Source organism: Hydra vulgaris, chromosome 12 (assembly GCF_038396675.1).
Source record: "Hydra vulgaris chromosome 12, alternate assembly HydraT2T_AEP".
Classification (NCBI taxonomy): Eukaryota; Metazoa; Cnidaria; class Hydrozoa; order Anthoathecata; family Hydridae; genus Hydra; species Hydra vulgaris.
In genome coordinates, this window is record NC_088931.1 from 54,107,501 (window position 1) to 54,134,978 (window position 27,478).

A 27,478-nucleotide genomic window follows, 5' to 3' on the forward strand; every position below is an offset into this window, starting at 1 on the left:
GTACATCAAAACATGTTTGTTGAAAAACAAATTGTTGTTTGTATACTTTTTTTTAACTTTTAGAACTATTATCGTAATTTTTATAAGAAAATCAATAATTTCTTTTTAACTTTCTATTTTCCAAAAACCACGTTAGTCACGAAACGTTTTGCGCTAATAAAGATTTGAAAATTAAATGTTTAAATGAAAATTTGATTTATCAGAGCTTCTGATGCTACACCTCTTTTAGACTTCCGGCGTCTTAACGAGAATAACGACGCCCAAAACTGCAGACTTTATTTTGTAGGATCTTTTACATATACAGAAACGCCTTAAAACTATAAATAACCTCTAAAGAAATGTTAGTTACTGAGACTGAATTGGTTAAGATTTATAAATGTTGTGTAGAATTCACTCGAGAGACAGTGATAAATACGATGTTTACAGATAAACTAAGATAAGAAAAAAAAAAGCGTAGAAAGTAGCTGACAGTTATTACAAATAATAACACTTCTGATACTTAAAAAGGTATCAAGCACACATAAACTGAACTGATTTATATACGCATGGTTCACTCAAACTTGTCCAATTATTCCAGGGATCTGTACCCCTGTTTGTAACCAAAATGTTGGAGCTAGTTGGCAAAATATTTGCAGGGCAATACATTTCAACTTAACTTGATTCCAATTGGAAGTAAATTTCAAAAGTTTTCCATTTTTAATTCTAAAAAACTGTATTGTATTATAAAAGAGTAGATGCACATATACGAAACTATTCATATATACGTGAGTGTGTGTGTGTGTGTGTGTATATATATATATATATAAATTCTTAAAGTGTTTCAAAAAATGCTGTTGATGCTGTTTTATTACACAAAAGGCAGCTAAAGACTTTAAGATACCTTAAAGAAGCATGTCCCGATACTGAAAAAGGTAACAGTAAGGCCAGCAAATATTAGGTTACATGAAATCAAAAAAGGTATCTCATATATACATATATATACATACATATGATATACCCGGGTGCATAGATATGTTACCTATTTTCATAATAATATTTCTCATTTGGATTTTCACTGGATTACAAGAAGATTGTTGGTGTCAATACGTCACAAAAGTTTTTGACATGTACTATAGACTTTCTTGAGGAAGAAATTAGCTTTTTAGCATGGAAAGTGAATAACATAAGAATACTGCAAAAAACTGTCAATAAGTAAACCTAAAGTAACAAGTCAAGAAGGTGTTTCCAGTTTTAATCTAACAAACGTTAGAAAGTTTTACATTAATTTATTAACTATTCTTAATTGTTTAAAGCTTAAACGTGGATACTTGAACTATAGATGAAACTGTTATTAACACTGTTCAAACTGCAGATCATATTGTAGCTCGAAAACAAAAATTAATTGTGTTATTTCTGCAGAGAGAGGCAATTTAGAAACTATGGCAGTTGTTGTTTCTGCCAGTGGAAATTTAATTTTGCTATTTTTTATGATTTCATTTGTGAAGTTTGAATGGTTCTTTTTAAAATGATATTTGTTTCTTTTTAAATGATACTCTCGAAGGATGTGCAGGCACTGCAAACTCACCTGATTAGAAGTATAATTTTTGCAGCTTCTCCATCACTTTCTAAAATATGCCAGAAATACAATAGAAAGTTTGTTACTATTAGACAATTGTGACTCCCACTTTTCAATTGAAGTTTTAGACTAATTTAAAGAAAATAAGGTATCAGTTTGCTCCTTTCCAACCCTTAGATTGGAGTCTATTTAGACCTTTTAAAAATTACACAAACACAGCTCTTATACTACAGCATAAGAGGCATTTCATGACATATTTATGGTGAGGTGGGAATAAAAGGCAAAGGAGATATTTTTTTCCAGATATATAAACGAAAGTGGAGTCTTAATAAAAAATGATGCGTAGGGAATTTTTTCTCAAACCTAATAAATGGGAAGTTTGTACTGATAGAAGGAGTTGGGATTTTTTTTCCAGATGTAATAAGCGGGATATTTTTTTAAAAAAAAGGTCTCTCGAGTGTTCTTCTAATTATATCAAGGCTGATTTAAGAAAAAAAAAAAAATTTTATCCACTAAATGTTAACACTTTTTGTAAACATGATATTATGCCAGTCTATAAGAAAGGTAGATAAAATCTAAAATCAAACTCTGCAATAGAAAATTGTAGTGTTAAACTTAAGTAATATAACTGGTATTGACTTTACAATATCAGAGAAAAACATGCAGGAAACTGGTTTAGAGCCACATTACGAGATTTCATATTCAGGTCAAAAAATTTTCATGATCATAACCATTTTTCATATTTTGAATGAAATTTAAAACCTGTCGATGAATGAAAAGTTTTAGGGTATTTTTGTTCCCAGGCCTCAATCATCGCAATTTTTTGCAAAGCCTCCTCCTTTGGCATAGACATAAACATACTTAGGTTTAGAGTTAGCACAATACCTGAAAGTGTCATATTTGAAACATAAAAAAATCCTGTGGGTGCCCCTGGATGTTTAAAAAAAAGGCTGAGTTGAAAAAATAGATTAAGTTTGTCAATAGAAAGAATGGGTTTCCTAAAGAGCATTCAGGTGTTTAAAAAGCCCATTTTGATTCAAAATTTTTAAATCATGGTGTTAGAATGAGTCTTACTTTTGATTTTGAACCAATGCCAACTGTTTATGTAGACATTGCATTAAAAAACAGAGCCGATAACACAGGAGGGAGAGAGAGGGGGGCCAGGGCGACTGATCCCCACACTTTTTTTCTTAAGGACCTTTTTTCCTTTTTCTTTTAAAGAAATTTCTAGATGTAGAGGATCTTTTTTAGAATTTGACAATTGTGCTCCATTTTGAAACCTGTGTTGCTGACCCTGCAAAAAATTCTATCTTTTCTGTTAATATCTACTCCAGATTCATCAAAAAATCTCCTACTAGATGTGCCACAATCATTTGAAATGAATCAGATATTTTTATGAAAAAAGATACGACCAAACACATAAATATGTTAGATTCATCTTTAAGTCCTGTCGACTTTGTTTTTCGAAAATTTGACCAGGTTTTATATTTCAGTATTTTTAATGTATCATCTGTTAATAATGCTCTATGTACTGAATCAATATAAGTTGATTCCACCACTTTGTATATAAAATTGCCTCATAAAGATTATCAAATTCCTCTTCCACAGTTGTTTAAGCAAAACCGATACTTATTTAAAAATATTTTAGAAAACTTAGCATTTTACATGCGTAACTTTGTTGCAGAAAAAATCAATACTATTTTAGATGAAATTCATAGTATCAAAATTTTTTAAACCAAAAGGTAAAAAATCAAATTCATCTGAGATTTTTTACTTTTCATAATTGCAATGCTATACCATGCCATACTTCATACCATACCATACTTCAAACCAAGAATAAATTCTTACTTAGTAATAAATATGTTTAATTTGTGAAGTAAACGTTTTATTAATGCAAAATTAGATTAAATAATTTTCGTACAAAATAGGTAAAATGCATAATTAAAAAAGCTTTTTTAAAATTAAAAATAGTTGGTTTATAAATCTTATAAAAAAAATTTAATTTAATGAATCTTAAAGATTCATTGAGAAACAAATTGAGTCTTAAAGGAATGGACATTTTGGAAAGGGTGACAAAAATAAAATTAACTTAATAAACAATGTTTACAAAAAACATTAGATTAAATACAAATAGAAATTTAAAAAATTATAAAATTCGATTTACTTTAAAAACTTGATGATCTGGAACTATATAAAATACTATGGTTATTAACCAAAATATTACATAAAAATACTCCAGATTTTTTTTCATCCTGAAACCACAAAAGTCAGATAGTGACATAAGAATATTACATAATATGTTTAAGTCATGTTATGACAAAAACAGATTATGTAAAAAAATTTCTACCACTTTAACTTTTCAAGTAAAATAAATACTCAACCTCTCGCTTCAAAGACTTAACTTATTTTTAAAACTAGCTTTATGGCACGGTTTGTTCGTTTACACATTTATACTGTTAGTATAAAGATGGCCATGTAATGGAAGCATTGGATTTCACAAATTTAGAAAAACTAGTATAGTGTTATGTAACAGAGAAATGTATGCAACCTTTATTGCTAAATTTATTATGAAACAACTCCCAAAAAAATTTATTTGCTCTGAAAGTGAAGTTTTTTTAAATCTTGAGAAAATCACCATTTGCATTGAGTATACAAATTTGTTCTCACCTAGTCGCCTAGATTTCAAGTTATGTCAGTTTTTTGAAGAATATAGTCAGTTATTCGTGCATTTGACACATTCAAGTCAGGTGATTTTTAGTTTTGAGGACTTTTTAATGTTATTATAGAAAGCAGTTGGTACTTTTTAAAGGTTTGCCTCCCACCCATTTTAATCCTAGAATCATCCCCAAGTATAACATTTAAAATTATAAACATATACTTTAATAAAATTATAAACATATACAATAAGCAAATCTTTTTTAATGGCAGAAAAAGAAAAGACGTTGCTTTCAAATATAAAAGAACTATAAGAAAGCATTTACATTAGTTATTTATTCATTGTTATTATTTTCACAAAAATTATATTAAAATATTGGTTACAATTTTATTAAGGTTTATATTACTTTTAAATAAGAAATATTTTTAAAGAAAAACAAAAATGATTTCAACATTTTTTCACGTTTAAAAAAATTTAATTAAGCTGGTTAAAATTCTCTCGTTTACTTTTTATTTACTTTATTTTTTTATTATTTAAGCATATTCTGTCAAAAACCAGATAATATTTTATAAAAAACTGGCCTCCTAATTTTTTGCCGTAAAAACTTACAAACCCGATCGTGTAATTATAGAAGGCTTTGGTTCATCAGATATGACTTATAATCATTATTATTATTTTGGCTAAAACTAAAACGTAACAATACCCAGTAAACACATTAACGTCTATTAAACGTCAAATCAACGTTTCGACAAAATGTTCAGATTTGGTCGATTATTCGTTTAGAATGAAATCCAGATTAAGGTTTAGAACAAACGTCCATAAAACGCCAACATTCAAACGTATTTTAGACGTATATTATAGGATTATTATACGAATATAAAGCGTTGAGATTTCGTCTAACTTACATTTAAATCTAGTCTAATTAACGTATATAAAGCGTTAATATTTAGTCTAACTAAACGTTTATTAAACTTTTAGGTCTTGTCTAATAGTTTCTTTGATTTTGTTAAAGTAATTTCAGTTTATTTAAGTTTTAAATCTTATGTAAATTAAAATTACGTTATAATTTTTAAACTTTTTATAAGTAATAAATGCTATATAGGTCATGAAATTTATAAGATATATTATAAAAGTGATGAAATTTATAAATAAGATATAGTTATAAAAGACCTGATTTTATTACCAGGCCCCATGGATGGTACAGGAAATTTCGGAAGTTTTCAAAATTTCCTGTACCATCCATGTTTATTTTTGACATTAAAAAGTTAGTAACGTCACAAAATAACATATGCAGTGGTTTTTACCAGCTCTGTTCCACCAATTTTCTTTAGCAAATGTAACTAAATTAAGCTAAATTGCATCTAAAACAAAAAAATGAATATTTAGTTATTAAACCTCTTGATTATTGCAAAGATGAATACCTACTGTTAGACAATTATACTAGCGTTTACAAAATAAATTTAAACTGTTTATAATACTTACAAAAAAAGTTCTTGCAGCAGGACTTTCATAACTTTAACCGCGTCAATGTCGCCATTAATAGTTTTTAAAACATCGGTGTCCAATTTGTTGGCATTTAGGAAGGCAGATTGTTTCGATAAGAGCTTTTTAACTTTCATGAATTAAAATGGCGCACCCGAAACTTGTTTATTATTTCTTTATCAGTCGTTTTGCTTTCAATTGTTATAAGGAAGTAAATCTTGAAAACGCGTTTAAATCTTATTTAATTATTTGGCCAATAAAAAATAATTTTTTAATTAGTTTTTTATTTCGTTTTAACTATGCCTATTAAAACCGCGTGACTTAAGCTGTTATGTGAGTCTTCTGATCAATGGCTTTAATACTATATTATAATATAATAAACGTTTATTAAACGTCAATCAAATATTTTTAAAATAACGACTTATATTATTCAATATTGTAAACGTTTAATCGACGTTTAATTAACGTATATATTTAAAGATTTAAAACGTAGATTTTAAATCTATAAATGTTTACGTTTAGTTATGGTCGATTAAAGGTTTACAATATTGACTTATATAAGTCGATATTCTAAACGTTAGATCGACGTTTAGTAAACGTATATATAAAAAAGTTTGAAATATACATATTAAATCATGCGTCGATTTTTAGTCAATAATAAGTCACTAAACGTTTTATCCATTTTTGACCGATTTCGACTAAATATTGACCAATTCTGAACCAATCTGTGTTTACTGGGTAGTCATGATATTGATAAAAAAATATTTCAGTTGAGATTATTTTTAAAAAAAAAAAGGGTAAAATATATCTGTATTTCACTTAAATAAGACATCAAACAATAATTTTTTATATTGTGACTTAGGGATCGTACATAAATTACACAACACTAAACTTATTTAAAAAATAGAAGTAGGAGATCATTTCCACTTTTGCAAGGTAATTTTTAGTTTTAAAGTCAAAGACTCAACAAGGGAAAACTTTCAATCTTTTTTGTTTTGTCTATTAGTTAAATTTAGTGTTTATAAAGCGTAATTTATGGGCAATCCCTTACCCATTGAGTATAGTTAACTTACTCTTTGAGTAAGGGTAAGTTGGAACAAGTTTTTTTTTTTTTTGAAGCATCAGTTGGTGCCCAATATCTTTTTTTATATAATATATAATTTTTTATGTAATTCATGCTTACAAAGAAAAAGCATATGTTTAATATAAATAATTAAAAACCCTTATCCTTTTTCCAATAATGCGTGTTTCATGTTTCTATGCAAAACAGTGTAAATTTAAACAATTCAAATTAATAAATGACCTCTTGCATGAACCATAAATGAGATCATGAATCATTTATTAGTTTGCAAAGTTTGGATTACAGACTTTTTTTGAGAACAGCTACATTGTACAACAAAATTTAGACCCATCATTTCATACTCGAAAGGTAATAGCTGATTCTCTATAAAAATCTTTAAGCAATTTATTTAATAAATTTTGGTACCATGACTAATACCACTAATCCTAAATTAAATAAAACAAGATTTAAAATAAAAACTATATAAAAAAATTTAAACACTTTTTACAGATTGTTTATGCAAAATAAAATGTTGATATACTGGACGCACTAATTCACCATTAAATAAAGATGAATAGTGTTGATAAAAATAAGGGTTAACGGTTGCTCATACTACATTTTCTACTGAAAGACCTTGATACCAATGAGGCAATCTAACATTTGTCACAAAATAAAAGATTATTGATTCTTCTGACCTTGTTGTGCTATACTTGCAGTTCAATTGTTAGGGAAGGAAAAAGAAAAAAGAAAGTCTGTGACTCATGAAGTTCATTGCTAAGAGAATTGTACCAGTGTTACGATATGCTGTATGCCTTGAAGTATAAAGACTACAGATGGGTAGACATTTCAAAATAGTTTTATTCCAAATGGCTTTTTGGGTTATCACTGGGTAACTTAACAAGACTTTCTAGGTATTGATTTAGATTCTCATAAAAAACTACGCCAAAATGGAAAGCACAATGTAAATTAAAGCCCATATCCTCAACTCTCATCTCAATAGATTCAAAGTGAACATGGTAGCTTATTCAGAGGAGTAAGTAAGAGGAGGAAGAAAAGTGTAACGAAAAGGATCAAGGAAACAATAATGAAATCATGATGGGGATTATATTTAAAGGATTATATTTTTATTCGCAAATCTTGAAAATCTTCTCATTTCCAAAAATATAAATAAACATATAATTTATTACTAAACATAAAAAATATAATTTATTGCTAAAAACTAAATAATTAAATTACTATTTAAAATGATAAGTTAATAACATTCAATTAATAAATAAAATGACTGACAAATACAAGCTGACAGCTTTTATTTGTTATCTTGTAAAAAATTAAAAAGCTTATTATATTGCTAAGTATAATATATCATACTTAGCAATATAGATTTTTAATAATTACTACAATATTATCTGGTTTTATTTTTAGGGAAAAAATTAGTTCTCCACAGCATAACTTTGAATACTTATATGTAATCCAAGTGACTATTATGTAATATTACATAATATTGATTTGACATATTGGAAAACTACCAAGTATATTAAAGTATATCAAACATGTAGAATAATGGAAAAAACAAAGTTTTGTAAATAAAACTTAATTTGAGTAACGATATTAGCTACATTTGTTAAAGATTTCAATCTTGAACAAAGTCTGCGTTGTAAGCATTGCTGTTAGTTACATACAATTTAGCTTAGTTTTTAATCCAATTTTTAGTGAATGTGTTTTATAGGTAAAATGTAATATTTATATCTTTTTTATAATTATAGAATAGAATGTTATTAGAATTTCAACAACAAAAAATTTTCTATAGATTAGTCTATCCTTCTTGAGTTTTTTAATAATAGTCAACCATGCAAGCTAACTATACGAAAATTTTTGTACTTACACAAGTTTCAAGTTATTTTAAATGAAAGATTTCAAATTTGTTCAGCATATATATGGTGTTTAATTTTTAAACTCTTGTTTTAACAAATGTTGCTATTAACAAAATTTGTTACATCTTGCATACAAAAAAGATATTTAAAATCACTGTTAAAAAAAAAAATTAGATATTTTGCAAACGTTGTAACTTTTAATATCAATAAAAGTTTATTTCTACAAGGAATTTTTTGTTTCTACAAGAAGTTTATTTCTACAAGAAACTTGCAAATGGGTTTTTAATTTTGTATGACTTGTAAAGAAAATAAAACTAGATTAAAATAAGTTTCTGTAACTTTTTTATTATGAATCAAAACTACCGAGTTTCATTATTCTGATATTTCTATAAATTTTAAACATTTTCAAGTGATTAAAATAATTTTGTAAAACTTGCTTTATTTTTTGCACCATTTAATTTTTACTATGAACAAACTCTTTTGTTAAGCAATCATTTTAGACATATATTCATATTTTAGTTTTGCTATGGAATTTGTAAGCGATAAGTTGTTTTCTTCCTTTTACGATTCAAAATTAATATAAAGTATTTCTACAAAATATTTTTATCTGTTTTCACATTTTTCCTTCAGCACCATCGGGACCATTTTTCCAGATTTTTTTGAAATTAAGCGTATGCAGATATTCATTGAAAATAAAAATGAAATTTATTTTGCAAAACGTCTAAAATGAATCATATATATACAAAATTGCAACGTTGAAAGAACATAATTTGCTTACTGTGTAAAATGTAATGATCTTTAAAAGAATCTATAATGTTCTTTAATTAATTTAATTCGTGTCACAAACAAGTAAATAAAATAATATGTTCTTAACTGAAAACAAGGTTTTAAACATAAAATATTTTGTTATTTAGATGCTCCAAGAATTCCTTATGGTCTTTTCACTGAGTACCGTAGAATAACATTTAACCAGGAAGTTCATGTATCATTCCTTAACAATAATGCATATATGGCCAGAGCCAGCTTCAAACCACAGACCTCCAGTTCTGAAGCCAGAACTCTAACCACTACACCAAAGCTGCTCTATTAACCAATTATGTCTTTAATTAACACAAATTAGAACTCTAATTAAATTAAGGGTTCATAAGAAAAATATAACAGTAAAATTTTTACTGTTATATAGCTATGTTAAATTTTACTAAAACAGATTTTTTTAAATTTTGTTAAACTTGAAAAAAAGTTATGTTAAAATAAAACAACCTTATAAATTATTTGTAATTTTTTAGAACCTTACTTGACTAGTTTTAACTGAGAAAAATTTCAATTAAAAAAATTTCCCTTTAATATAAAAACTTTGATAACATCTTAAATAATTCGTTTTTAAATAATAATTCGCTTTTAACCGTTTTTTAATTTTAAAAATTGCAAATTATACTAGCAATCTTCCTACATGATATCTTCCTACATGATATCTCCCTACACGATATCTTCCTACATGATATCTTCCTACATGATTTCTTCCTACATGATATCTTCCTACATGATATCTTCTTACATGATATCTACCTACATGATATCTTCGTACATGATATCTTCCTACAAATAACAAACAGCCAATCCAAGTTTTATTATAAAAACAGCACAGAATAATTGTTTATGTTAAAATAACAGGAATAAATTATATTTTCAACTTTTGATTCCAAAAAGCCATCCTTAATAAACTTTATGGTTAATGATTTCTGGCAGTAACATACCTTAGCAAACATGCATTAATTCTAACTGGTTATTAGCTAACTTGCAGTATATGCAGATTTGTGATACTGAGACCTTGTGGTTTAATGTCAATTAATGCAATTTTTAAACACTTTTAAAAAATTCAAATTTTTAAAGTGTATGAAAAATAAAATTTCATTAACTGCACTCTTTTTGATAGAATGTGATTAACAAGATAAAAAAAACTTGATGGAGTATGATTCAAAAAACTAAAATATCCAATTTGACAGAATATTATTGGAGAAGATTACTTAATGTTGAGAGACTGTTAGAGTAAAAAATATGCAATATGGCTTATATGTAGACAGTGCTACATAATCACATTAAATAAAAAAATAAAAAAAAATTTGCAGATCTGTGTATGGATATATGCATAATGGCTGCTTGTATGTTATACTTACTTGCAATCCTTCAAGATTAGAAGTGCGCTCAACAAGAAAATTATCTTTCTGCAACAAATCTCGATATTTTGAAGTTAATTCATTGAATTGGCGATTGGCTAACTCTAAATCAGAGCTAGGCACAGAGTCGTCCAGAATTTTCTGCAATGCATTGATTTTATAAATACACATAGCCTATAAATATTATCAACTAAGTTTATATACAGTTGCTTTTTTTTATTCAAAAGTAGTAAAAAGATATAAACTTCCAAAATACTTTAGAAATACAGAAAACACAAACAAGTCAAATACCTTATATCGTTCTAGTTCACCAATTTTATTTGCAACTGAAGCTTCTAAATCCATAGCATCTTTTCTAATTTTCAAGTTTTCTTTACGGAGGTTTTTCTCCACATCTTGAATAACCGTGTACTTACGAGTAATGGATTTCAAATTAACAGCCATTACTGTAATCTTACGAGTCATTTCAACAAGTAAGTGTTTATTATCATCTGGTTCACTTTTTAACTTCTCAAAAAAATGCTGAAACCCATTTATCAAAAACAAAAAATTATAAATGATTTAATATCTAAAAATATAACTTAAATTCAGAATTGTCACTTACTTCAAACTCTTGTAATCGTACATGATCTTCGGCTCTCTGCTGAAGTAAATCTTCCTTTTTTTTTTCATAATCTAACTTTTCTTCTTGAGCTTGCACCTTCAGTTGTATATGTTCTTGATATAATATACTCTACAAAATAACCAAAAAAAACCGTTTGATTGATATAACAAGAAATTGTCATTAAAACAAAAATAATTAACTTGACATTGCTTTTAAATCTCTAAATAAAAAAGCAACTTGTTGGTGAGCCAAAACAGAATATTTTCTGCGACAATCTTCTAAACATTGCTCCATATCATTGCAAATCCCTTCTTTATTAGAAAGCTCCTAGAAAAACAAAACATGAAAAAATATTTTCATCAAGTCTAAAATAATTATTTTTTACAAATATTGCGTTTTTATGTAAAAAGTACATAGGAGAATACATTTTACACAGATTTCTGACCTGGAGTACTTGAATGAGATACTCATTAAGGCAAGCTATTATATCCTTTGAAGTTGGATTGACACCAGCAGGGAGAGGCAATGGATTAATCTTAACTACATTTTCTCCTAATATAAAAAATGTAAAATAAACTAAAAATATCTCAAGTTCCTCTAACATTTGTGTAAACAAAAACTTACTATTTTCATTCAAATTCAAAATTTCATTTTCCAATATATCAATCTAAAAATTTTAGTAATGCAATAATTAGTTGAAATATGCAATACTAAATTATCGTTATAAGTGCTTAGTATGATGAAAAAAAAATTTGTATGAATTTTATTATTACTTTAAAAATTTTTCTTTCTAAGTCAGTGGTGAGCTTAGTGATTTCACTTCTTGCTGCTTGCAACTCCCAGCGTAGTTCATCATTTCTTCCTGCCAAGTTGTTTAACTAAAAATGTATAAAATTTTGGTTTTGGTTTTTATTAAACAATTTTTTTTAGTTATTTAACTAAAAATAAATCTATAATAAAAATCAAAACAAAAGAGAAATAAAGAAAACTAATTTTTAGTAAATTTATATTTCACAAACTAGAGCTCTTAATTTTTACATTATTTTAAAGATTATAAATATCAATATTTATAATCTTTAAAACAATGTAAAAATCTAAAACAAAATAAAATAATCTAAAAATCTAAAACATTCCTAACAATTTCAAGTATATATCATCAATTATAATCTTCATCATCTTCATTATCATCAACTCCGTCATCATCATTATCATCATCATCATCATCATCATCATCATCATCATCATCATCATCATCATCATCATCATCATCATCATCATCATCATCATCATCATCATCGTCATCATCTCCATTATCATCATCATCATCTCTATCATCATCATCACCTCCATCGTCAATTACCATCTTCATTACATCATCTCCATCACATCATCATCATCATCATCATCATCATCATCATCATCATCATCATCATCATCATCATCATCATCATCATCATCATCATCTCCATCATCAAAGAAAGCTATATACCTGAGCTTTTAATTGAAGTGTTGTATCATATTGACCTGTTGCATGCCTCTGTTCAATTATCTGAAAAAATTATAAAACTTATGCACATTGCATACATAAGTAGGAAAAGAAGGTTTGCTGTGAGAAACGTGTTTAAGAAAAACACTTAAAAAAGTATGAAATTGGTTGAATACCATATTGTTCATTGAGCGAAAAGCGAACCTGAAACTCTTTCTTATCAGCAGTTTAATATCAGCAATAAGGATGGAAAAAAATGCAATAACTTACAGCAATAAGGGTGTCTAAAGCAGGAACTTGCAAAACCATAGGTGACACTCCTAAAATCATTGCAATGAATTTTAAAACTAAGTATTTGTGTTGATATAATATTAAACATCAACAAAAAATAAACTGTAGGCAAAAAACAACTAACCTGATTTTAAAGCCCCATTAATTTCTCGCAACCCTATTTCAAGCTTACTTGACTCTTCTTTAAGTATCTATTAAATTATTATTAAAATATTTAATTGTAACATATGCTTTCCATGCTTTCAATGGTCCCAAGCTAAACTCTCTTTAACCTTTTTTAAATGATAAGTATTTAATATTTTAAACTTATCGAGTTGTTCTCTATAAAATGCTTTATAATTTAATATCAAAACAAAATAACAAAATTTCTATAAGCAATAGTAAGAAGCAAGCTCCACCATGTTGTATAGTCTCCACCATGTCCTGGTGAGAAAGAAGAAATTTTCTTGAAAATTTTTTCAGAAGCATGTCACTTTGAAGTTTATTATTAAAAAATATATTCAAATAGATGATTAATTCATAAATATTTAAAACATTTCATTTTTAAAACAGTTTATTTAAGTACATAAATACCTAAATTCAAATCTAAATTAATAAACTTGTTTTTGTTTGGTATAAATTATTTATATTTAACCTTTATTATTTATTTGGTATAAATTTTTTATATTTAACCTTTATTATTTATTTGGTAAAAATTATTTATATTTAACCTTTATTATTTATTTTATTAAAATCCTTGCAAAGATTTTTAACAATAATACTAACAAATAAAAATACATGAATTATGAAAGATTTGTACTTTATTTTCTTCTTCTAAAGTTTTCTTTTGCTGTTCTAAAACGTTATTTTGTTCTTCTAATATTTTTATTCTTGTAGAATCTTCTTCTATGGGGGAACTTTTTTCCTGTTAAAAAAACAACGGTCTTTAGGTTTTCAAACTTAACATTTAATTTGAAAAAACTGCAGTTGTGACAAAATGTTACAACCAGCTGCTATCAACATTTATTAACATTGTTTTCATTCACATTGTTTTGGACTATAATGTATGCTTCAATTCAAAAATGTAGTTTAAGAGAATCTTCTCTATATGAGCTTTTTTTATGTTGATATAAATGTTGATATATAGGTATTTATATTGGTATTTATACTAGCACCTACCCAAGTATACTGGTAAAGCAATCTACTAGTAAACCTGCAATAATTGCTATTAATCTGATATAGATCAATAGTGACTATTAGTAATACATCATATTACTAACTTGTATATATTTTTTAACAATTTTCGATTTAGGTGACACTGTAGAGATATCATATGGTTCTTCTAGATCTTCAGAACTCAATCCAAGTTCTACAGCCCTTTAATGACAAAAATACTTTAAAAACTGTATTGAAACAGCTTGATTATACTTTGATAATCATAAAGATACGAAAAAATATACCACATTTAAAATATATTTCAGGATGTTCAAAGATATAAAATAAAAATTTTAAAATCTACTTTTTCCCTCTCTCGAGTGCTTGCTTTCTAAGAGCTTTTTTTAATTGAACTCTTTCTTCTTCCAAAACCTCAATCTGAAAATACAAATGTTGTTAGTTATAAGCTTAATGATTGCTTGTTTGTTGTTGTCCTAGTTGTTATTTTACATTAAAAAAAAAACCCGGGTTATTCTTTATATATTATTTATTTTTCATTATGCGGTTATATTTATTTAATAAAAATTACTAAATAATTAATGCATTATTTCTTAATCTCTTAACAAACTTTATATTTGTAATAATACAAAATATATTTACATTATGTTAATACAAAATATTTTTAATATAATATTAACTCTCTATCTATCTTTTTTATACCCATCAAACATTACCTGTTTTATGTTTCTTAAACTTTCCAAAATAAACTTTTGCCAAACAAACAAAAAACTTTAAAAAAAAATTTAATAGAATAAAACATTTTTATTTTGTTTGCTTTGAGAAAACAGGTTTGTTTTAATTTCCTAAACAAAAATTTTATTTTCCATTTTATTTTTTATTATTATTCATATGTTACTAATAGAAGACATAAAATATTGAGGTAAAAAATGTATATTCATGATATAAATTCATATTTATCATATTTTCAACCACTTAATTTCAGGTTTTAAATAATTGATTTTTAAAAAGACTAAATAAAATAAATTCAATAAATACAAAACAGAGATTAAAAATAACAAATCACTTTAGGTATACTTTCTTTGATAGATAAAAATATTTATGTAGCAAATTGCAAAAAAATGTTCAAAAGTTTAAATGCAGATTCAGATTAACTATTAGACAAGTTGATCAACTACATAACTTGTTTTGCATTTGCAAAATATATAACAAAAGTTGACAGTTGATTACTAGCATAGAAAAGATTTCAAGTTATTCTATAATTGTCCTATTCATTCAGAATTCTTTTCAAACCGACAACACATCAAAAAAATTGTTTCAAATTATGTTAAAATAACTTGTAATAGATGTATAATTTACACAGACAAATTCTTTTTTTTTTCAACATTCATATTAATGATAGTTTTAGAGTCTTTACATAATGCTAAATGGCTGAAAAATGCACCAGATCTATAAAAAAACAAGACACTAACTGAGTTATCAATTGTGTGTTATTTATGAGATTAATCAGAAGAAGAATTAAAGGTAATAACATATACATATATATATTTTTTGCATATAAGATTTAATTAGCTATTTTAAATGTGATACTATTAAGATAATTCTTTAGTTCGAAAAAGTTAAAGTTTCTAACAAAAGAAACTTTGAATTTTGAAATTGACCCCAAAAATTGCGGTCTATCAAAAAGCAGCAAAAGAGTTTAAAGTTTCCATATGCAAAATTCAAAATGCAAAGTTTTTATTGTTCTCTTCATCCAGTTATTATCTATCAAGAAAGTGACATTAAAGAATTTTTTTTTTTTAAATATAATTGTTGATCAGACAATTTTAATCATGACGTAGGATTTATCAATGGAGTTATGGATGCAACTATTAATCATGATGTTGGATTTATCAATGGAGTTATGCATACAACTATTAATCATGATGTTGGATTTATCAATGGAGTTATGCATACAACAATTAATCATGATGTAGGATTTATCAATGGAGTTATCAATGCATACAACTATTAAACATATAAAAACTAATATTTCCTAGCAATTACAAAAATTATTTTTCTGATGACTGTGCAAGTCAGAATAACAACCGCAAACACTTTTACAACTTATGTCACTATGCTTAAGACATTCCTTTTGTTGCATCTGGAACTTCTTCGCAACAAGCCATGATAAATCTCCATTGAATGGAATAAGTGGGACTGTAAAAAAGTCTTGTTTCCACTGTTAGCTTGCTAGAGTCCAAATTTCACAGGTAAAATATTGTCTGCTCAAGCAATGCTTGAATACTGTCAAAATTCAATCAATGAGATTATGTTTATGTACATTACTGCTAAAAAATGAAGCAAGTAAGAAACAAACTGATAGACTTTTAATAGCGACCACTGTTTCTGGGACAGGAAGTCTGGGACAGAAGTTTCCATCAATTTTTTCCTTCTTTTTCAATTATAAAAATGAAATGGGTATCTGACAAGGATAATATTACTCTAACATTTTACTTCCTCAATAAACAAAAATATAATATTATTTGGATCAACTATGTTATGATGTTACAATACTTATTTTGCAAATAAGACAAATTTTAAAGGTTTAGTCTGGTTTCTGAAGTTGATAAAGAGAATAATTATTTTATGGTAAAGTTCATGCATCACATATTAAGTTGATTGCACTACTGGCCAAACCTGGATGATAATATCTGGATGCCGAAAATGAATGTGATTTCTCTTGTTAAAACATTGTCAACATCTTCTGGATGCCGGTACCACATCTCAAAAAAAAAATGAAACTCTATTTAAACAACTTTTATCTTTTCAGTAAAAGTTTACTATTATTTCACTTTCATTATTTAAACAAACTATTTTTTAAATGATATAAACTTCAATTTTTTTAATATTTGCTTATTTCTTCACAAACTGGACACTTCATAAAAAGCTGAATAACCTATTTTAAATTGAGAGCTTGTAAGATTTATTTTTTTTTTTTTTTTTTTTTTGAATATAGTTGTTGATAAGAGCAAATCTTCAGTGTTCAAAAAATTAAAGAAAAGTTTTAACTGAGAATAAATTTTTTTTTAAATGATCATTTTTATGAAAATTGTAAAAATTGTACTGCCCTTAAAAGCAGACAGTTGCAAATTATATTAAAAAAACAAATAAATCGATAAATTCAAAAAATTTTTTACGGTGTTAAAATATATTCATAATATTAATACAAACAGAAAAAACAAAGGAAAAAAAAAAACAAACATGAGCAAGCTTGAGCTTGAAATAATAATAAAAAAATTTATAAACTAGTTTCTGGAACTTTTTGTGCTAAATAATTCTTTGCTTTTTGGACAAGAATTCATTTGCAGGACCAGCAGCTATTCTGAAATTTCTGGCTTTTTTTGCAGGATATTTGTCTCGACTGTAGTGGCCTTCTCCACCTTAGGGAGGTGAATTAATATTTTAAAAAAACAACAAAAAAACAAGTTAGTGTTGCAGTTAGGGTTAAATTTGGTGTTGCAGGTGGAATTAAGGTTGGTGTTTGTTGAAGAACTTGGGTGTGATTTTGTAATTGCTTGTGACGTAATTAAGAAGATATTTAAAGTTTGAAAAATATGTAATTTTGATTTATCAATGTTGTCTTGATTTAACAGAAAGAGCCCAGTTCTTTCAAAACCAGCAATAATTTGAGCACGATTGTAAGTTTTGCTGAAACTATACAACTGTGCATAGAGATATTTTTGGACAAATTGCTGAAAATTTCTGCATAAAACTTGCTCAAAATGTTGCAAACATCATGGTAAAATACACCAACATCAAAAGGCTGCAAAGTTTGTGATTTTTAGGCAGGAATGCACACTAATGCTATATTGTTTAATTTACATTTCAAGGCTACATTTCATGACACATATGTACTGTGGCCATCAAAAGTAAAATATGATAACCACCAATTTTTTTAATGTGAGGAAAAAAATGTTTCATCAAGCCACTGCAAAAATTGATTACTTTCCATTCAGATGGTTAAAAATTTAACATCCTGGTGTCTGGGACTCCTTAAATCTTATCGCCATAAAGCTGATTCTTTGATTAGTAAGATATTTATCAGTAATTAAGTTCAACCTACCATTTTCAATCTTTTCCAATGGGCTTTTTATTGTCTCCTCATTGTAAGACTTCTTGTTTGTTTTGTTTTTTTCACATTTTAAGTTCAGTAAATTCAATTCAGTGACAGATTTATGAAGATTTTTGACAATGAAGAAATAATGTACATTTGTAGTTACTTTGTGTACTTTTGCAATTTAACTTCAACAGTAAAAGTACAAAACTAACGTTTGTGAAAAATAAAAAAACATGTGAAAAAATAAATAAATTAAATAATAACAAAATTCAATTAAGGTGAAAAAATAATTAACAGAGATTCACCTATAACATTTTAATTTATTATAAGAAAAGTTATAGTATCTGGTTTAAGGTGGAAAACTAAAGAAATTTATATTTCTGTTAACTTTTTAACAGATTAAAATTTTTAAAATCTAAAAAATGTTTTTGAAATTAGCTAAAAATTTTCTTTCTTCATTTTTAAATCTTTGCTTTTTTAAACCATTATGGTAGAGAAATTTCCAAAAAAAACTTTGATTTTTAGGATTAGGGTTTGCTGTAACATAAATAAATATGGAACATTTACCCAATAAGTGGCTACTTTTATGGTTTTGGTAGTTTGACTTTATTAGATATGTTGGTTAAGTTATTATAATTAATAAACAATTAAATATTTTCAGTGCATTGTAGTGTAAACTATACTTCAATATATACTTTCCAAATTTATATAAATGATTTTATCTTTTTATATTTTAAAATCTTATATGATTTTGGAAAATTATAACCAACTTAAAACATTACTTCTTTTTGAAGGACACGATTAAGTGAGTGTGCTTGTTCTTCCTTAATAGCTTTTTTTTTACGCAAATTCGTGACGTCTAATACATCCCTAGACTCAATGCCAAGTCTTTCTCGCATTTCTTCATTTTCAATAGTCAAAATGTCAACCTCTTCATTGAGAGCATTGATTTTTGATGTTAAATCTTCTATATTTCTGTAGAGTGAAATTTATGCATTATGTCGTGAATTTTTTTTTATAATTTAAATATAACAATTATACAAAATAAATATATTTATTAATCACCTGTCTCTTATACGAATTTGCACTCTGCAATCTTTAATTTCTTGTACAGCTTCAGAAAGCCCATATTCACCATGTTCATACTGAATTATTCGATTAGTCAGCTCAGTTATTTGACGATCTTTTTCTATAACATCTTTTTCAATCTTCAACAAAACAATGTTTATTAATTTTGTTTAAAGATTAAAAAATTTATTTAAATTTAAAATCATTATTTTAATTATAAATTAATTAACATTAAATAAAATGAAAAACCTCAATTATTCTCTCTCTTTCGGTCTTTGTATTTAGTTGTTCCTGTTGTAATGTCTGGTTAAGTTTATTGATTTTTTTTTGTTGTAAAATTGATGAACTTTCTTTAGATGTACTTTTTAAAGTATTAATTTGATCAATATACTCATTGTAATCTTTTGTTGCCTAAAAAAATTGATAAAACTAAATAAGTCTGACACAAACTAATTAGACTTCAAAATACAATCTATAATTACATACAAGTTCTAACTTCTTCTTCAACTCGTTAATTTGCTCGTCTTTCTTTTTGTTAGCCTAGATACACAATAATGTTAACTTTTGAACAGACACACAACGATGTTAACTTTTGAAATTTGAGCACAAATTATAATTTATCCAAACAATACAATAATGTTAAGTGATACAGTATATAAATATTATGTATTGCAAAACATACATCACAAACATAAAACTTTTGTTTTGATAAAAAATAATTACCTCTGTAAGCTGAACTATATCATTATGATCAGAATCTAGTTGTGCAGTACGAAGTTGTCGTTCTAAGTTAAAAACCTCTAATTTGTAGTTCGCAATTTCTTCATCTTTAGCTGACAAAATATCCTAAAATATAAATTAAACACATAAAAGAATACACAGGAATAGGAATATATGATACAAAAGTATTCTTTTTGCATAAGCTCATGCATAGGTAGATTACCTACTAAGTTTATACTGTAGGTGTGTGGTACAGGTGGCATTAAAAACAAATAAAACTAATAAACTTCCAAATAATGTAAAAATTTATTCACTTTTATTGGATTAAAAGAATAATAAACAAATATCAGCACTTTTAAACTTAATCATTTTAAATGTAAAAACATATTTATACATGAATATGCTGTATTACAATTTCCATATACTTGCAACATAAATAAATAATCTATTATTTTTTATTATTAAGTGATTACTTTCCATTGGAGAACTTTTTGATTGAGTTCATTCATAATTTTATCATCCCCATCTGTTTGCTTTTGAAGTTGAACTGTCATATCATGAATCTATCAAAAAAATAGTACATTAATATAATTAAATAAATAGTGTCAATATTATTAAATAAACTGTGCAGAAATATTATTAAGATGGTAATGTAAATGTTAATTCAAGTCAAAAATAAATTTTTAAAGTATGAATATTATTACTATTTTAAAGTTTTTGTTAGAGTTAAGTGTTGCTAAGGCTAAGTCTTGCTTAGACTAAGTGATATTTTTACTTCTTTAATAAGTTTCTAGTATGTAAGTTTCTAGTAGTAAAAGTAAAAGAATAGCACCATCCTGTTTAAAAGCAAAAGACTCGCCCTATTAGACACTAAGAGGCCCATTCGGTTTGACAACGGCTGTTTTAATTGGTAATATTTTGTGACTAGGTTTATTTTTGTAACTTTAGACAATTTTTTTACTTGAAAAAAAATTTTTTTTTTTCTACCCTTTGTACTACCAAAAACAGTAATCTGCTTTTTTTTTGTTTTTAAAAAAAGCAAAATAACAACAAAAACTTTAAACAATTAATGTTAAGCAATATTAAAAAACAAAACAAAGATGAACAACAGTTATTATTTTAAAGAAATGCTTTTTTCATGAAGGTCAATTTAACCAACAAAAGCAAAGCTGTATTCAATAAATTCTATCATTGTGATTAGATTGTTAATAACTAAGTAAACAATTTGACAATTCAATATGCTAGTATTTTAAGCAAACTACTTTTTAAAAACCATTTTTTATAATTAAAACATCATTAAACTTGTTGATAACTGTTTTAATTATATTTATGCCTTTTTGAGCATAACTTCTCCAAATTAAAAAAACTTTTAAATTATCATTAACATTTTACAACTTCAATCAATTCTTCTCTTTACTAGTTTAACCAAATTTCTATTTATCAAGTTAATTTAAAATGTTATGATATCTTGAGCTTTTCTTGACTTTATTTGCATATTAATAGTTATATCATAATTGAACAAATTTGATTGGTTTTACTTGCCATGAAAGATGAGGATTTTTTTACAGCAAAAGATCAGTAGCTTGATTCTCATTGTTCTAGTTAAATATGTATTTAAACAATTTTAAATATTGTTAAATATGTATTTAATGCTTTTAATGTATTTAATGTGTTAAATATGTATTTAATGTAATTGTTATATATGTATTTAACAATTTTGGACTTTTTCATGAAGTTCTTCTTCATTTTTTATTTCATTCCATTTGATTTTTTTTTTTTTTACAGTTATGCAGTTTTGTTTTGAATGATAATGGCCAAAAGGCCATGTATAACATGAAGTATCCTTTGTATAATTTTTGCACAAAATGATTCGAACCACTTTATAAAAATTTATTAAAAAAATAAAACTTACAAAAAGAAAAAGTAATCTTTATTTGATTTTTAAAGCAATATTAAAGTTTATACAGCAGTTCCAAAAAAACAAGCAAAATTATAAAATAATAATCAAGCAAAATTATAAAACAACAAATAAGCAAAATTACTTTTATAATGTGACTTGTACTTTAAGCACACCTAAAGAGTTGCAATACTTGGAAATCTATTGTTTGCATTTTTCACAACTTAATGGTAAAATTTTAATAAAAAATATCTTTTAACTATAACTTTAATAGGAAGATATACACATAGTTGTTTTGTAGATATTGCAACGTTCGCAATGCAAACAATATATAGACTAAAGCTCATGCAGCTCCCTATTTCATTATGGCATCATCAGTGTGTATTTTAAGTTGCATTTGTAGGTCACAGGGAGCTTGGTATCTCAAATAAGTTAACTTTATCTCTTAGACTTTTCTGGTAGCAACTTTTTTGCAACAAACTCTCAACAAAAAAACTTTTTTGTTGAGATTTTATTGCAATTTATACCAAATTATTAAACTTTAGCAAACATAAACTTTAGCAAACAGAAACTATCAAGCATAGAGGGAGGGGGGGGGGGAGAAAGAGCAATGACAAGTTAAGAACTATCCTCATAAAAATTTTATAAAGTGTTTTAGAAAACCATAGCGTAAGCATGAGTAGCTGAGTGATTAGATGATTTTTGAGGGATAAAGAAATAGTCATTGAAGGTTCAAATCTTCTGGTTGGATCTGAAAATATACTTTGTATCTTTTTAAACTTGCTAATTTTTTAAAATACAAATTATTAATACAAAAATCTAAAACAAAACAGTTTAAGCAAAAAAATACCTCTATTTGTTTCTTATATTAAACATTATACATACATGATCCTTACATATGTTTCGCAAACTCAATTTACCTAATATCTGTAGTACTGACATTTACACTTACAGACGTTGATATACAGAGGTCACATAACATTATATAATAGAACTTTTTGCATTTGAATATTAAATTATGCTTTTTACATTTGCATGTTGCATTTGTATTAATAACAAAATTCAATTTAATTGTAGTTTGCATTGTTTTTTTAAGAAAATATTGGGGTTTTTAAATATTTTTTTAATAAATTGATATGAAATGTTCTTATGCAATATAGTTATGTTTATTTAGAGTGCTCGTTTGAAAAGTGTTGATTAATTACATTTGGCATAAAAAATTCATAAAATGGTTTGATTTTTGACATATATCTTCAGTGACTCAGTGGTTAAATGCTTCAGTGCCAATATCCTAACTTTTCTGTGGATTCAATTACACCGCTTAGAAAGAAAATCTTTTTTCTTTTTTTGTTTTTAATCTTGCCCTTTTTTTAAAATACAATACAAATAAGTAAAAAAGACTTAAAATTGTTAGAAAAATGGAATTTTTACATTTGCGTAATTTTAAATGACATATTTTTGTTACATAAATTACATACTTACATATCTGTATAAAGTTCTTGTACTTTCTTATAAAAAAGTGCTAAGGAGCTTATTTTCGATATTTTTTTCTTTATTGGATGCCTTTAGATTACTGTCAAAAATACACATGCACACTATTACGCTATTAAGTTCAACATTGTGTGTGTATGTGTGCGTATATATATATATATATATATATATATATATATATATATATATATATATATATATATATATATATATATATAATTTTTATGCTAATTGCAATAAATAAAACTACCACTTTTCCTTGTGAAAATTTTTTGGTATTAGAGAAACTATGCTATAAAACTCTTTTGGTTTGTGGTGATCGAAACTTATTCTTGTGATTATGATAATAGAATGTTATTTTTATACACTTAAACATTAGTTCACTTTTTTTGTTCTTTTTTTTAATTGTTTTTATTTATTGCTCGTGGTTTACCCTTTTTTTTTCCCACTCGCTCTCTGTTGAACCAATAAAGGTTTTAGCAGTTATGTTTTTCTCTATAACTTTCATTTATCAAGCAGACTTCATTAATTTAAAAATCCAAGCTAAAGCTGTTATTAGATTTAATAAATATAATTTGGTATTACTTTGACTAACTTTTCTTGTATATTATTCTTAAATAATGTAAAGTGTTTATCTAATAGATTTCGAAAATTATTAAAGTTTAGATTATAAATTCTTTTAATATTATTAAAATATGAAAATTCATTTAATAATTAAAAAGAAAATATTATTATTGATAATATTATATTTATGATATTTTGCAACCAGATTAAAAAACTTAATTAAACTGATTTTATAAATAAATTTGTCGATCATTTTACTGTCTAGAGATTTTGAGAATGAACAATTGAAGAAAACTTAAAAATTTACCTGTGAACGCAAAATGTCTCTTTCTTTTCGCATCTCTTCCAAAACAGCATCTGTATCTTCTAGAATTACCTACAATTAAAATGAAAAATAAATTTGTCTCAATTGTAAGTATATGCAAATTTGGTCATTTTTAGTATAAATTATATGCAATATAAAAATTTTTTAGGAAAGTATTGTAACAAAAAGAAAGAGGAACAATCAATAAATGACTGAAAATAAAATACAAAAAGTAAAATGTCAATAAATGTAATAAACCATGAAAAAAAAGTGAAAAAAAAACCTTGAGTTTTCCATAGTCATCAGTGATACTATTCATATCTTGAGTGGCTTGCTCTAATTCCTTTTTCGCATTTTCTACATCCTGTACTAACTTGTCGTTTTCATCTTGTAATTGCTGGAAAAATTATTATCTTTTTTTTTAAAAAAAAGAAGGAATAAAACCTATTTCAAATAAACAAAAAAAACAAACTTTTATGTCATCTAAATACTGAGACATTTCTTTGTTCTTTTTTTTAATTTGTTCACGAATTTCATCAACATCTGTACGATGAGTGGTCATATTTGCACGCTAAACAATAAATTCAATTTCAATGTCAAAGATTACTTTTAGAATAGAGTAGATAACAAATTTTTAAAAATTTGAAAAACAGTAATGAATATTAACACAGGTTACAAAAGAAATATCATCTAATACACCATACTTGAGATTGAAATTGTCGTTGGTACTCTAATATATCAGATTGCGCAGTGTCAAGCTTAAAAAAAATTAATAATAATAATAATTTTAAAACACAACAGAAACTTGAATGTTGCAAGAAAAACTAACTTATAATTGGTTATTTATTTATACAAGAAAGTAAAAACAATCATCTATAGATGTAACATTATTATGTGCACTACAATTTTTTACGCATATACACTATAATTTTAACATTAACTCATTCAATCATTAAAATAATATTGAAAATGCCATTCCGAAAAATTTCAAACTATTCAGAAGCAAGATTACAAATCAAAAATTCTAAAAATTTTCATTGTAAAAATTAAAACATGCAAAAATATTGTTAAAAGTGTTTTTTTATAATAACCTTTTGCTTTGTTTCGAGATACTTTGCTTCCATTTGCTGAATTTCTAAAGTCATCTAAAAAATTATATAAATACTATTATTTTATTATTATTATAATTATATAAATATAAGAATAATAATAATAAAATAATACAATGCGACAATTGATGAAACCAATTGTAGAGCACAATAACAGAAGATGTTGTGTTATAACAGCTATAAATGTTTTTATAATAGCATTGTTTACTTTTTAATGTACATAATTTTTATTTAGTGTTACTTAACTAATAATTTTTGCAATAATTTGATTTATCAAGTTTATTTTTGAATTGATCAATTGCTAGTGATTTTATAATACATGACAGAAAACCATTCCAAGCTTCTACAACTCGACATGAAAATAAATCAAATCAACCATTACTCTTATAGTATGCCTTTGTTGTTGATTGTAGTTAATCAAGACAACTTTTCATATAAATAGTTGCGATCTTTGCATCAATTTAAAAAGAGCGCAAAGAAATATAAAGCTACAGTAGATAATATTAACTCTTATTAAACTTTTAAGTTTCTTTTCTTTTTTTTTGAAGTAAAAGTTTTGTTTGAAGTTTTATTATGCAAACATTTATGTTTAAAAATATTTTGAGAAAACAATTGAACTTTTTAATTACTTTTTAATACACAATGTGAAAGTCACGTTTTTTTTACCTTTTTATTTATTACATATATAAAATATAAATTTTTATATTGATGAAATTTGTGTGTCCCTGGTCAATCAGCAAGTATTAGAAAAAGAAAATTTAGTAATGAATATTTAAAGTTTTAAATATTTGTAATGAATATTTAAAGTAATGAATATTTAAAGTTAAATTTGTGTGTCCCTGATAATGAATCAGCAAGTATTAGAAAAAGAAAATTTAGTAATGAATATTTAAAGTATGACTTAACTTTCATAGTAAATTATGCCAGGCAAATCCATGAAGCCAAACAAACTGAAACACTATTTTAATACTAAACATCCTAAATATGCAGGTGATGTCCAGTATTTTAAGAACAAAGCTGATGGTGTCAAGAAAAGCAGACTTGATTTCGGTGGCCAGTACCAACAGCAAAATGTAGCAACTATTAAATTTTAATACTTGGTGGCCCTCAGAATCACCAGAGCCAAGAAACCTCAGTCTATTCACAAAAACGTAATTTTTCCAGCAACAAAAGACATTGTTTGAGTTATGCTTAGGGTTAAATATGCTAGCTAATTGAATACAATATCCTTATCTAATAACACCACCAGTAAAAAAATAGATGACATGTCTGCTGATATTCTTGAGCAAGTAATCCAGGAAATAAAATCTGTTCTCCTTGGAATATTTAGCATCCAACCTGATGAATCAACAGATGTGGGAAACTGCTCTCAGTTACTGGTTTGCATGAGGTATATTAAAGAAAACAAATTCAAAGATGAGTTTCTTTTTTGAAAACCACTCGAAACTACAATTACTGCACATGATGTATTTAACACAGTTAGTTCTTTTTTTCAAAATCATGACATCCCTTGGAAAATGTTTGTGGTGTAATCAAAAATCTAAACCACAATTTGAAGCACTTTTTGATGAAAAAATATAACTTCACAAAATTGCTTAATTGGTTAACATCTTTGCAATCTTAAACAAATTAAATTTATCACTCCAAGGCCTAAATGCAACTAGATTTGTTAAAAAAGATCCAATCATTCTGATTAAAACATCAACTTTGGCAAACAAATAAATTTTGCATGCTGTCAAACACATCATTTGTACTTGCTAGAAGTCCATTTACCGTCAGAGTTGATAGTGTTCCAGAGAATGCACAAGCAGAGTTTATTGAACTCATTACCAGTAATGCAGCAAGAAATGATTTTTCTTCCATGTCAATTAACAAATTCTGGATCAAGCATTTGA

General features: G+C 26.0%; 2 protein-coding genes across 2 annotated transcripts in view; one reads left to right on the forward strand and one right to left on the reverse strand.

The window, feature by feature from the left end:
* LOC105850839 (neuropeptide Y receptor type 6) overlaps window positions 1–108 on the forward strand; it is a 1,566-nt gene extending 1,458 nt beyond the window's left edge. The window contains exon 1 of the mRNA XM_065813717.1: window positions 1–108. This exon is cut by the window's left edge and continues 1,458 nt beyond it. The gene's annotated coding sequence lies outside the window, so the exon portion shown is untranslated.
* The window catches only part of LOC100199520 (centrosomal protein of 290 kDa), a 116,932-nt gene that overhangs the window by 85,331 nt on the left and 4,123 nt on the right, over window positions 1–27,478 (reverse strand). The window contains exons 7-30 of the mRNA XM_065813716.1: window positions 25,566–25,619; window positions 25,179–25,232; window positions 24,947–25,045; window positions 24,758–24,871; window positions 24,478–24,546; window positions 20,692–20,781; window positions 20,222–20,344; window positions 19,985–20,038; window positions 19,748–19,909; window positions 19,496–19,638; window positions 19,213–19,405; window positions 14,678–14,751; window positions 14,439–14,535; window positions 13,979–14,083; window positions 13,304–13,370; window positions 13,159–13,208; window positions 12,892–12,951; window positions 12,176–12,280; window positions 12,027–12,069; window positions 11,848–11,954; window positions 11,640–11,729; window positions 11,403–11,531; window positions 11,090–11,320; window positions 10,799–10,972 (exon numbers count right to left, since the gene is read on the reverse strand). Of these exons, the coding sequence (XP_065669788.1) occupies window positions 10,799–10,972; window positions 11,090–11,320; window positions 11,403–11,531; window positions 11,640–11,729; window positions 11,848–11,954; window positions 12,027–12,069; window positions 12,176–12,280; window positions 12,892–12,951; window positions 13,159–13,208; window positions 13,304–13,370; window positions 13,979–14,083; window positions 14,439–14,535; window positions 14,678–14,751; window positions 19,213–19,405; window positions 19,496–19,638; window positions 19,748–19,909; window positions 19,985–20,038; window positions 20,222–20,344; window positions 20,692–20,781; window positions 24,478–24,546; window positions 24,758–24,871; window positions 24,947–25,045; window positions 25,179–25,232; window positions 25,566–25,619 (2,487 nt within the window). The remainder of the gene's footprint in view (window positions 1–10,798; window positions 10,973–11,089; window positions 11,321–11,402; window positions 11,532–11,639; window positions 11,730–11,847; window positions 11,955–12,026; window positions 12,070–12,175; window positions 12,281–12,891; window positions 12,952–13,158; window positions 13,209–13,303; window positions 13,371–13,978; window positions 14,084–14,438; window positions 14,536–14,677; window positions 14,752–19,212; window positions 19,406–19,495; window positions 19,639–19,747; window positions 19,910–19,984; window positions 20,039–20,221; window positions 20,345–20,691; window positions 20,782–24,477; window positions 24,547–24,757; window positions 24,872–24,946; window positions 25,046–25,178; window positions 25,233–25,565; window positions 25,620–27,478) is intronic.